Here is a 13,456-nt window from a genome sequence, read left to right as displayed (position 1 = left end):
GGCAGCCCTCTGCCTCAGGTGAAATACCTGGTCCTCAGCCCCAAATGAAAGCTGAAAGGACAGAAAACTTTTGCAAATAAACATCTGACCTCCCCCAAGTAATTAATCTGATTGCCTTAGTGGGTACTAGTCCACAGGGATTAGCTCACTTAAAATACCAAGATTAACTTCTAACTTTCCAGAAAGTCAGTTATTAATTTGTGAGTGCATTGGTCATCCCAGACTAGACTTTGCTTAAACTGCTTCCCAACTGTCATTCAGCTGTATTTTATTTACAGAATATTAATACAAGCTGTCCAATATGCACACTTTATTACCTGGGGAGTCAAGGCTGAGTCTTCTTGCCAAGAATACCTTGAACCCACCTGTCAGTCATAGCATCTGGCAGCTTTATCTGCATTATATTTATATGTACATCAGTCCTAAACCTGATGCCAATAGAGTTTTGTTATATTGCATGATCAATCATAACTTAAGTGGTAGCACACCTCAGCTGCTTGCAGATTAATTCTACCAGAAAGAAAATTCTGCTCAAAGGTTAAATAAATCATGAAGTATTTATACCTCACTGCAACTACCTCAGCCTACGTAAACCCGGTCTCACCCGCCTGTTTGTCTTCAAATCAGGCACACTGAAGTGGAAAGATTGTAACAGAAAAGAAGTATGGTGAAATTAATTTTGCCATCTGTAAGAGGATAAAACAAATTAAAAGAAAAATCCCCAAAGTCCATATTATTTCTTACATTTCACATATACTTTGTGCTGGTCCCCATCCCATCAAAGTAATTTGAAATCTAGGAGCAAAGACAGGGGAGGGTTTTGAGATGTTTTTCATTGTCTACTACCTGCCATCAGACTGCAATAGCAAATCCTTAACATAAAATTGCACAGAGGAAGAAGAAAACTCCTCAAATAATTATTGGGAAAAAAAATCAGTGTATTTTTTTTTGTTGCTTCATTGGATATAATTTAATCAGGGCCAATCAGCCAACTTTCATTCTAATGATTCTGATCCTATAAGTAATTTCTTTAGTGATTAGGAATCTATTCATATCAAATGGAATGTATTATTGTATTAATAATTCAGCAGCTCCCACAGCAAAAGAGTAAAATTGATAAAAACACATCCAAGTAAATTCCCATCCCTCTACCAGCCTGCCTGAGCTGCTTCTTTCCCTCCCATCACAGAACATGACAGATTTGGTTCTTCACCAGTGTCAGGATTTTACATATTTGATGACCTCTTTGAGGACTGCTGGTAGGCAGAAAAAGTCAGAGACCTTGAGAATCTTTTACTCTGACAGGAATTTCAGTTTCTAGGGAAAACAAATATCTGTCACCTCTATTAACAACTGTCCTATAGAGCTACTTGGCTTGAACAGTCTTGATTTTTTGGCCCAACATCAAGAACAGAAGTATTTTCTGGAAAGTGCTCCATAATTCTTGACTGCAAGTACAGATTCATATTAAAGCCATGAAATTTAATGAATTATATGCATAATGTTTAAAGTAACAGGCTGGATTTTATACACAATTCAAACTGCATGACCTGTGTCAACAGATGGTAGCCCGTTAGTTCTCAGTAGTGGACAAGGCATACTGTGCATTAATGACTCTTTAATGAGAGCAAGAAAGAGACAGAAACAAAGAAAAACAAAAATAAAATTAATGCATCTATTTATTTTCCTAATTTGTATTGTCAGAATTCATTCAAAAAGTGTAGTGTGAAATATACTGTAGTATATTTTATTTTAATGCACTTACATTATTGCAACAGATTCCACTGCATTATTTGGGCACTAAGTGTTTTTCTAGGAATAAAAAAAAAAAATATTTTGCACAGACAAGTGGACCAGAAAGTGAAATTCTAGCTACTCAGTTCTATTAAGCTTTTGCTAACTAAAGATTCTTCTTCTGTGTCTTTGTTGTAAGGCCAAAGTCAAAGTAACATGGCATACCTGTGAACAACAGAAACATTATGGGGGTATGGCAGCAATTCCAGAACAACTGTTTTCCACTCCTCCCAGGAAGAAGATCTTTTAAAAAATTTAAGCAAGAATATAAAGTATAATCAAAACTGTCTTTGCAAACAACATTTCCTATACTTATTATTTCCTGTTAGACATATTTGCTTTTCTTAACAGAGCTATTTTGTGGATGAATGGCAAACCATGGGGCACTGATATTTTCCTGTTTAACACAATGGAATGTTTTCAGTGGCAGCTAGCAGAACTCATGCACCACATCTCCCTAGCTGACCATAATCAAAACCTAACACCTCCAAACCCTCACTTCTCTTGCATACAATTTACTGAGAGGCAATATGGCCACATCCAGGGCCCAACAACGTGACTGTAAACAACCCCAAGTTCACTTGAGCTGATCCTAAGTGCATGCTTGTATTAGGCCTAGATTATAACACATCTTTCACAGAAATTACTGCAGACCTTTAACAGCTTCTTCCTCCATCTATGCCCTTGCACAAAGCTGGGCAAGCTCTTCTGTTGTTGGACTGTAATTAGTACTGAAATGACCTGCTCCATTCCAATCACATTAAATATAAAATCAGTTAACACCTTATCTTTCACCTGGCACTTACCCACAGTGAAATTTAATATTGGTTGTGATTGTTCTTAGCCTTAGGCTGCTGACCTTCAGTTACTTTCCTGGATGTTACCCAGTGTCTTTGACAGGCAGAAGACATTCCCTGATGCACATGTCAAAATTTGTGGCTATTAGGCCATCATCTGTTATGTTCTAGGGCAAAGACTTTCTTTGCTAAGAGACAAGTTTATCGCTATCACTGTTACTTAAGAAAGTCAATTTTCCAAAGCCAATTACTTCCTTAGGAGCTCCTCCCCTCCTTCCCCCTTCATTGTCTGCTTGGCTTATATGAGTTTTTGTCCATGGGAACTGAACTCCTTTCAACCATTGACTCAACACTGTATCCCACCCCTGCCATTCCAGGACCTTCTGTGCTCCAGCATCCCTGAACAACAACAAAACAAACCCCAGCAAACCAACCAACCAACCAACCAACCAGTTCAACCAAACAAAAAAGGAATCATTGCTCATTTGGAAAAGTGTAACACTGACCAAGTCTTGTTTGTTTGTTTGTTTTTAATTAGAATATTATGGAACTGTAAACACAAAAATTATTATTACCATTCTCCAGAAAAAAAAAAAGAAGAAATATGTCTTTCATTCCCCAAATATTTTGATAACTCATATCATTTTCCTTTGTAGCTGGTGCCAAGAGACAAAATATGTGCCTACTCAGCCTGATTTTGCTAGAGTTATGTGCTGTGAATTCCCAGCAGGACTGTGGGGTAGAAAGCTGAGTGATCAATATAAACAAAATCATTTGACACAACAAAGCTGTGAGGGACAAACTGTACTTCTGGCACACAGGCTTCACAGAGGTTTAATAGAGGTCTGTGATAGTCTTGGATGTGTTACCATGAGGAGGCTCTCAAGGGATAAGGAAACAACCATTTTTGGTGATATGAGAGGGACTGAGGGGAGTGAGAGCTCCTAAAGGATCACTGTAGGCAATAGTATTTTCTAGGTTGCACTTGCTGCCAATTATGGCTTTCCAGGCAGTACAGGATGCTGCTGCTGCACATCTTCACTAAATCAAGATCAAACCAAACAAAATCCAAAGCCAATGGATGTGTTTGATATGGATATTCTATTCCCCATCACTTTACATCAAGTGAGGCTCATACACTCCTGGGAATGGTTTCATCTATGTACAGGGCAATGCTTAAAATACAGCATCTTTTTCAGTTTTCTTGAGTAATGAATATTAACTCTTTTACAAAAAGCGGAATCTTTAAGCTGATTTGAATATTGACCCTGACTTTCAACAGAAATGAGCAAATTTGGAGTTTTGGAAGCGGCTTATTTATTTGTTTATTTTAGATGTTGTTTTTGTTTAAACATAGCATTTGAAAAAACCCATCTAGCTCTCACTTCTGTCCGACTGAAGACAGTAACATTCACTCCCACATATATAGCCAAAAGGCTCAGGGTTGAAGGAGTTGCAAAGAAAAACACTGTCTGCTGATGTGTCGTGCATCTTCCCAGTTTCAAACTGACAGACAGGAAATGTCTTGAACAGGAATACTGCAGAATGTAGAAACATTCTTTTTCTTTGAATATGCTATTAAGATAAATTAAAAAAATACAAAAAGTAAGACACTTGACTGAAGAAGTAGGGACTTGCTCTTGAAAACGTAGCCAATATTCATGCTGCTGTGAAATAATGATTACTGCTAAAAATAAAAAAAGAATTAAAAAATACAGCCAGTTTTTTTTCACATTCTCACAAAAAAAAAAAAAAAAGTTAACAGCACTTCTCCTCTTCCTTGAACCTTTTGCTCCTTGACACAAATCATGTTTTTTTCTATCTAAATCATACACATCACCTGTCAGATGTTAACTCCTTGTACACTAAAATGGCTCCCATTATTCAAAACCTCTCACCTTCCTGATCTTTAAATGCTTGTCTCACACACTGCAAGATGATTCAGAAATATCACAAATTAACAGCAATAACCTGTTTACAGTAAGGCCAAATGAGTAAAATGGAAAAGACAGAAAAAAAGGCTTTAGAGTGTGAATACCAAAAAAAAAAATGCTTCCACATAAACTCATCTCCATGTATCCCAGCAGCTGACTGTGGTTAGAAGGTAGGTTTCCATCTAAAATACTTCTCCTACCAACAATCTCTACTCCCACAAAAAGAAGGAAAATAAAGGGGATCCTTTAAATAAATGTATATATATGCATACCTACATGTATATACACACCCTTAAAACAAACATCAGAATTTCTAATTTAATTCCAGTGAGAAACCAAAGATTTTCCTTGGAATTTTGCAGAGACCACATCACATGTTTTACCAGGACTGTTTGCAATCAAGTGACATATCAAAGCAATTCAACATCAGACACAGAGGTAAGCAGCCTTAAATATACTCTAGCAGCAACCACTTGCTCCTCTGAAATGTGCAGTGCATGTAAGGAAAACGGAACAAGCCAGGAAAAGAAAAACATCCATCTTTTCATCATCATCCCGAGATAGTAAGTCATATGAGGAGCAGCTGAGGGAGCTGGGTTTGATTATCCTGGAGAAAAGGAGGCTCAGGGAAGACCTTATCACTCTGTAACTCCCCGAAAGGAGGCTGTAGCAGATGGGCATTGATCTCTCCTCCCAAGCAACCAGTGACAGAATTAGAGGACATGGCCACAAGCTGTACAAAGGGCATTCGGGTTGGACATCAGGAAGAATTTTTTCATGGAAAGGTATTTTAGAGTTAGAACTGACTGCCCAGAGAGGTGGTGAAGTCATAATCTTGGAGGTCAAGAAAGACTGGGCATGGCATTTAATGCTATGGTTTAGCTGACAATGTGGTTATTAGTCAAAGGTTGAACTTGATCTTATGGGTCTTTTCCAACCTGGATGATTCTGTGATCTCAATCTTTTTTTTTTTTTTTTTTTTTTTTAATTTTTACATCTAAATGATCATTTGCCAGGTGAAAAATACCTCTCCACCCTTCTTGCTTTTTCAGACTATATGTTTGTCTTAAATGGTAGTGCATCACGCAGTCCATGCCCAGAAGAGACAGGACTGCAGAGCTGTACTGCCTGAATGACAAGCTTTTAAGGAAAGGACTTTTTGGAACTGAAGAGGTGCCATGAACCGAATGTTACTAAAAGCAACAACAATTGTGGACAATAGCTGAAAACTAACCACTTCACTCAATGACAGGACGTCTGTCAGAAAATTTAACAAAAAAACCCTCATATATCATGTTAAAAAAAGAAAAAACATAGCTATTGACAGAAAGAATGACTGATAAGGACTCTGTAAAATCACATTTCCAAATGCCAGCCAAATATTCTGCTCTTAGGGTCTGACTAACTGGAAAACAGCAAGAAGAGCACCTATTACCTATTTTGTATCTAATTCAAAAGAACACTTTGAAAACAGCGTTACTGTTACTGAGCTTTTCCAGGAAAGAGAATACCCCAACTCGTGTTTCAATATCAAGTCAAAAAGCCCTCCAGGGGCAACTATAATTTAAATTTTGAAGTTAATTCAGGTACAGGCCCGTAGATACAAGGAAGTTACAGAATCCTTTTCTCAAAGCTCTGTTTGAAAACAGGCAAGAAAGGTTATATTCAGGTGTCTTCAGTATAATGAAGGTATGTGCTACACCCTTCTGAAAGTAGATCTCAGTGGTCTATGTATGAACAAGGTTGTTAAAAGCTTGTACAAATACATGAAATGTCATCAGCTTCCACTCAAACATGAAACTGAATATATAGCTAAGAGGAGCCACAAAACCTCATACCATTAAATTGTTTTATACCACCAGAATGTGGAAGCTGGAATTTCTTCTAAACCAGCAGGATTTATAAAATTAAATGTGATTTAGCTATAGCAATGATAAAAGTAAAATGAATGAAATGCAAGATGAAAATGAATGAATGAATGAATGAAAAAAAAATGAATGAAATGGCTGCTAAACAGCCAGACCTGAGAAAAATATCCTCAGAACAGCCTTAAGTGTTATAAAACATGAAATTTTAACTTATTTTCCTTAAAGCTTCTGGCATTTGCACTGCAGAAGACAGAGTAAGACTCTACAATCAGTAGCTCAGAAAAGCATCTTCTCTAATATTCAACTTTTACTTGTGTTTTTATACCATTATGGTTTAAGAAAATATCAATTTCTACCTGTTTCTTAATAGTTTTTTTTCCTGCAAAGGCAACTGTTCTCTCCCTACAGTTTCCATCTACTGAAAGCTGTGTGGGGGGAAAGGAAACCCATTCTATGTTATATGGAGAAATTTACCTAATGAAGTTTTGTAGCATTTCTGGGATTTCAATACCTGTGTAATTTTTCACCAGACACCATTTACTGATCCTATTGAATCTTCTTTCTTTTGTGCTTCAGTCCAATAATGGGGCAGATTTAAAAACAAAATAAAAGAAAACAAACCAAACCAAACAACAAAACCCCAAAAGCCAAACAAAGAAACAGAAACACAGCAAATTCCAGCCAGAAGGGTAAAAAACTAAGTACATCCAGACTCATTAGAACAGCCTCATCAGTTACTGAGCATTGTAAAGCTCAAGATTTGTTTGTCACACCAGTGATATTCTCCAGCAGAATTACCTAGGACTTTGACAGCAGAAATACTTCAATTTTATTTGAAGAATTAAATTATTCATAATTTATAACCACAATTGAGCAGTGTTCTCTTCACCTTTATCTACAAACCTGTTTTCTAGAAATATATTACTTTAATGTATTTTCTGATGATTATCTAGAAAAACTACGACTTCTGTGAAACAGTTGCCTTTGCAATTCATCACATATGACTGGTTCTTCAAGCCACATCAATGTTTCTTCACTTAGACAAAGTTTAAATAAAAATCAACCCACAAAAACAACAGAGTAAATATTATTATCCATACACACACATTCAATTGCTACTTAGAGTGTCAAGATAAGGAAGAAAGGCACTCCATGGACTCAAAATATCTCACCAGATTACTAAAGGACCCAAAAGACCTCCTGGGGGAGTCTACCAAATCTGACAAGGTGGGGAAAAAAACTCACCTGTTTATGCAAAGGAATATGTATACTGGATATAACCTGGGTGGCTACAGCAGTAGCAGACTAAATTGTGAAAGCTCATGGAATTTCAAATTTTTTTAATGTAATTTTTATCTGATTTTTTATTTTGTTTCTCTACAAAAGGAAGACCTGTGGCCTGAGGAATGGGTAAGAGGTCTGTGAAGCTCCTCAGGAGATAGATGCACAGAATTGCAGGAAAGCACGTGGACTACAGAAGGATGCCTGGGCAACCACTGATGCTACAGAACTGAGACTCCAACTGAAGAGAAAGCACATGGGAAAATCTTGGTATCCTTAAGGTGAGATACAAAAATGCTGGGAAAGAGGAGATGCAGACTTTTTCACCCTTGGGACCCAGAAATCTATGGGAGGGCAGTGCAGCCCCTTAATTAGTGGAAAGACAACACTATTCAAAGGTAGTCCTTCATAATCATGGATTTACTAGGCACAAAAAACAAACCAAACCAAACAAACAAACAAAAAAACCCCCACAAACTTTGAGAGAAGGGAAAAAACAACACATGGCAAAACCCCAAACAAGAAACACAGCACACAGTTCTGATCTCAAAGATATTCTCAGATTATTTTGTAGTAATCAGTCACACTAAATCACATCAGTGACCCTAAAAATAAAGAGTTTTAAAGTACAAAATTAGAATCCTTATCTTAAAACTCTGATTCATTTCTCTAATATTTCAGGATTAAGTAGTAAGTGTCCTTTGTACCTCACAACCCCCTAATTCAGGTGATTCATGGCACAGAATTCAACATCAGCCCTGGAAGACCCAGCAGTTTGCTTCACCTGAATAAGATGAAAAGCACTGGAAATTTCTAAACATATAATAAATAATGATTTCTTCCTAATCAGTGCCACAATATTTGATGCTTCCACTACACAATGCAAGACCATATGGAAAACTGTCAAGTAATGCTGTAGGATCCAGAAGGATTCACATCAAGCTTCATTCATGTATGTGAATTTATATAAAATGAATATATTTATGTATGGAGAACATGAAGTGTTCCATATATACCACACTATCATTGTTGTCAATTAAAGTTTCCTCCAGATGTAGTCTGTATTGATGCTCACATTGGACTTTTGACAAGTCTGTTCCCAGTTACTGTACTGAGGTGAACTGAAGCTACCCAACAGAAGTAAAGATACATCATCCTGTCTTGATACCCTCCATGCCCAGAGCCAAACCAAGAAACTCCCCTGTTCTCTCAGTCTGCTAATGTCTCTGAAAAGCCATCAGAGAGGACCACCATGTAGCTAGCAGCTGTTTCTTAGACATCACTAAATGAAAGATTTTCCCTTTTTTAAGGTATAGGGATGATAAAACACCACTAGAAATATTCTGAAGAGTCCAAGCACAGTGGGAGGGAGCAGAAGACGGCTCTGCTTAGAGGTGCATCCAGCTGCTGAGCCTGCAGTTCATCTGGAGTAGATGGACAGGATGAAAAATTAGAGACGTTCCTGGGCTGGATACATTTGAGTAATGAGGGAAGTTTGTAAAAATAAATCAGAGAAAAACATGCTTGGATAAGATCAGTCTACAGCAAAATAAGACAAACAGGGGAATCATATCACAGTTGAGATCTCAGTGATGTGAACAGGAAGTAGAATTAAGAGACATAAAAACAACAGAAAGCAAACTATGAATAAAAACTGCCACTGGATCTTGTGTGAAAAATGATGAATAAAGTTCAAAACAGTAGGGCAAACGCTAATAAGAGTATTGAAAGCTACCATATAATTTTCCAATTCCCCCCCAAAAATCTACATCTGATTGGGAATATTTCACACCACAATTAGGAGAGCCTGAGAAATAAGCATGAACATCACAAACCACAATAGAGCAAAATTCATGATCTCTTCCAGAGACTGTGATTTATAAATAGATATTCGAAAGAATGGGGTGGTAAGGGGAAGCATTTCGCAGGTGCAAAACAGATACTTTCCTAAACTCAAACATATCCAACTTTCCATCCCTTCAGCACCCAAATGCAAACATGAATGCTGTAGGTCTTGAGCAGGGCACCGTGGAAGATAAAAATAGTTCTGCCTACAACAAACACTTGTCTCTACAGGCTCGTGGCACAACAATTGAGGAGCATGAGGAGCACTTTCCATTTCCTAACACAACTTCACCTCACATGCTCAGCAACTTGCAGATTAAAACTAGCTGTCTTACAGCTGTGCAGCTAGTAAGAGGATTAAGGGAACACATAAAATCCTTGCAAAGATACTTGTCAGTTTAGGATTCTCCAGATACAGCTCATGCCCAAAAAAGCCACAGCGCACAACACACGGCGATATGAAAAACAGAGCAGAAGAGGGAAAAAAATTGCAAAATGCCCATAACTGAACTAATGTATATTGTGAATATGCAAATACGTTCTATTTCATATCAACTCTAAAGCAGCATACAGGAGGGGAGCATTAGAGGATTGCACCACAGAAGGTTTAGGGGAGATACAGGTGTTTGAAATAAAAAAGAATAGCTCGCTAAATGTTAAACTGGAAGAAGAAGCAAGAGCAGACACCAAAGAATGAGTTTCTGCCATGCTCTTGCCAACATGCATGACCTTCTGCTACTGTAGAGAATGCCAAAATTCTTTTTTTTTTTTGGATCTTGATGAAGTGCTGTCACAACAGCAGTCCAGTGAGATAAAAGGGCACTCAAAACTGCAGTCACACTTTAAGCTCACTAACCATTCTGTTATTCTCTGATAACTTCCATTTTATTAGAGAAATGTTTCCACATGGAAATGACTTATGTGTGCTTGGAGAAGCCTTTCCTGAAGAAGATTATAGCAACATATCAAAGAAAACCCCAAAGAAAGCATCTGGTTGGCCAAAAGAACAGTCTGTCCTAATTCAACCTTTATTTTATTTTTCCTGTTTCTTTTTCATGGTATAGAGATATATAAAAAAGAAAGGAGTGAAAAAACTGCAGTGAGAAACAGCAACAAGGAGCACTGTGAGGAAAGAAAGGTTAATTACAGCACTAGAAAAGATGCAAGGAATGTGAAGAATGTCAGCAAGTAAATAAATCAATAATCTACAGTCATCATCTACATTCCTGAACTACCTTGAAAGCAAGGGTATCTGCCCTTAACATTCCTGACAACAGTAGAGATTTTTAAGAAAGACCCCCCTCTGCTGCATGCTAAGTTTCTGCCAGCATCCTTCTGTCAACAACTGATTACAAGGGAACCTTTCCCAAGGGAGCCTGTATTACCTCTTACAACAGTTTTGTTCATACAAGCTTGTGAATACTTTGGGACAGCCCAGAAAAACTAACAAGCCAAAATTAATGCTGTGATCATTGCACTTAGTTGAAAAAACCCTCAAGGTCATTGTTGAACAGTTGCAGAAATGAGGCACTGTATTTCCCCCTCAAGACTGCTCTCTAAAACATACTGGAGCCTAGCAGCTCATATGGAATAACAGCACAGATCAATAAAGCCAGAGACTAATATGGTTTTACAGATATATTTCTTCACAATGGTATCAACATACTGAAAAATAAGAGTTTTACAGAGGAAATGGAAACTGAGTGAGAGAGACAAGAAGATCTAAAAGTCAAGACTTAATAAGCTGGAAACAAACAAACAAACAAATACTGACAAAAAAACCCCAAACATATAAACCAAACAAGCAAAAACAAGCAAAAAACCCCCAAACAAATCCAAACCTTGAAAACAAAACTCTAACCCTCCAATGCAATTACACAAATAAAATCTAGGATATACCCTCACAGAAGTGGACCTGCAGAGCAGAACCATGGAGGACCTTACTGACATGAACCCCTTACACATTTTGTGGAAGGTTACTTCAGACTGGTTCTAGACTCATCCCGTTAACTGAGCTTCCAGTAGGGCTTGAGGTAAATAACCTGGTTTAGTTTCCTCCATAGGAGAATCTAGATCAAGCTGGGGTGCAACCCAAAACATCATAAATAGGAAACAACAGAAACACAATTCAGAACTGTAATCCTGAGCCAGTGCTAACACAGATTTACCTGAAGTTGCAATATGACTCTGACACCATATACAAAAAGTTCTGGAAGCCTAGTCTCAAACAACAATAAAAAAGAAAGGGAAAACATGATTCTATGAGCACTGCTGCTTAGAAGACCACTTTTGTCTATAAAACACAGCAGTTATTCTCCAAAATTTGCTTTACAACACAAAATGTAACGTACAAAACCCACAACAAATCGTCATAGAGAATAATTTCTAAATTGGATGTGCAGAATGCTTTTGCAACACTTGCTTTTGCAAATGAAGCTGATACAATACGATTAGGTAGCTGGGAGCATCTTTTCATGTGACTGAAGAAATTTCTTAATGAAGTGTAGTAATTAAAAAATGGTTATTTTCAATGCCATTTTACTTCCAAAGGCGGGGGAACGACACTCCACCCCCAACTGTCCTCAATAGATTTTATGGTAAAAAAAAAAAAAAAAAAAAAAAAAAAAAAAAAGAGAGAGAGAGAGAGAGTGAGAGAGCGAAAGAGAGAAGGAGGGGAAAAAAAAGAGAGAGAGAGAAAACCTAGTGTACCTGTATGTTGCTCTTCAATCCAAGCTTGCAGATACATGAAGAGGAGTAGACCAGCTACTCCAAATAGTAGTACAGACACGAAGACTTGTCTTAGGTTCATGACCCTACAAGGGGGCTTCTCTTCAGCTTTCAGAAGGACTCATTGCTCACTTTCCTGAAGTCTTCAGCATGCCTGCATCTTCGGTGTCTTCCCCAGAGACACCTACCTGGAATAACAAGAGAAGGAAGTTGATCTCGTGTTACATTTTATTCTTCACCAGAGACTGTGTTAACAGCATACTATGTACAAGCTGGAACTCTCACAAGCTATTGCTTTCAATGCTTATATTTCTGCTTACAGTCTCGATGTTCTTTCTACCTCCAGATGAGTTCCAAGCAGATGTGTTTCTCAAAGTGGCTGAAAAGACCATTCCACCTCCAGAAGAGCAAACACCATCTGCTGTCATAAGAGGGAGGTAATGACCCAAAGGAGGTCACTGGGTGTCACACCAGTGCCCCACTCTGCACACCAACCATTACAGCTGGGAAGATACAGCAAGCAGCTGTAGCCTCGCAGGGGGCTGGGTCACACTCCAAGAGACTGTCAGATGCAGACTGCCAGACTGCCACATCCAACATGCCCCCTGTGATGGGCATCCCAGCACCTCTGCTTCTGGACTGTAAAAACATGTGTCTTAAGGATGGTCATCCCACAACACGACCACTCCGCTGGCCAAGCCTCGGCATCGGCTCATCCTGTTATACAATGGAGTTATACAATGATGTTCACCCTCAAATATGAACCCAAATTGAGTTTTGCAGGATTAGGAAATGTCAGCATAAGATAGTAGCAGTAACAGAACAGAAAATGAATTAATGGCTCATCTTTTTATTCAGCTGTGTTTTCTAATATGGAGAGGGACTGGTCAGGAACTCAATTCTTGCCACTAGGTTTAATGGAAACGAGCTCAACTGTAAAAACTTATCAAAAAGATTACTTTATTGAACAGCAGTGGGCCCAGAGGAAGTAATTTACCTGATACCCTGCATCTGCCCCAAAGGGGGCATAAAATTCATTTTATAACATCAGAACATGAAGACACTGGATCACTAGAGGACAACTTCTTAACCTGAATAAGAATGTGCTCATTTGAAAGTGCACTTTAGAAGCTGAAGAGCAGTTGTTGAAACTGGCCTACACAGCTAAAGAAAATGCCTTAAAATTTAACATAATGGAGACCATTGTCAG

At 38.0% G+C, this 13,456-nt stretch overlaps 1 protein-coding gene across 2 annotated transcripts in view; it reads right to left on the bottom strand.

Moving 5' to 3' along the window:
* The window catches only part of CHST9 (carbohydrate sulfotransferase 9), an 86,800-nt gene that overhangs the window by 66,937 nt on the left and 6,407 nt on the right, over window positions 1-13,456 (bottom strand). The window contains exon 4 of one of the 2 annotated variants that reach the window (XM_063395051.1): window positions 12,229-12,434. In XM_063395051.1, coding sequence (XP_063251121.1) covers window positions 12,229-12,328 — 100 coding nt within the window. In that variant the 5' untranslated portion in view covers window positions 12,329-12,434. Of the gene's footprint in view, window positions 1-12,228; window positions 12,435-13,456 lie in introns of those variants that run through there. The other variant, XM_063395061.1, reaches the window with a different exon arrangement.

This window comes from Prinia subflava, chromosome 1, assembly GCF_021018805.1.
Source record: "Prinia subflava isolate CZ2003 ecotype Zambia chromosome 1, Cam_Psub_1.2, whole genome shotgun sequence".
NCBI lineage: Eukaryota > Metazoa > Chordata > Aves > Passeriformes > Cisticolidae > Prinia > Prinia subflava.
This window is presented reverse-complemented; position numbering and strand designations above follow the sequence as displayed.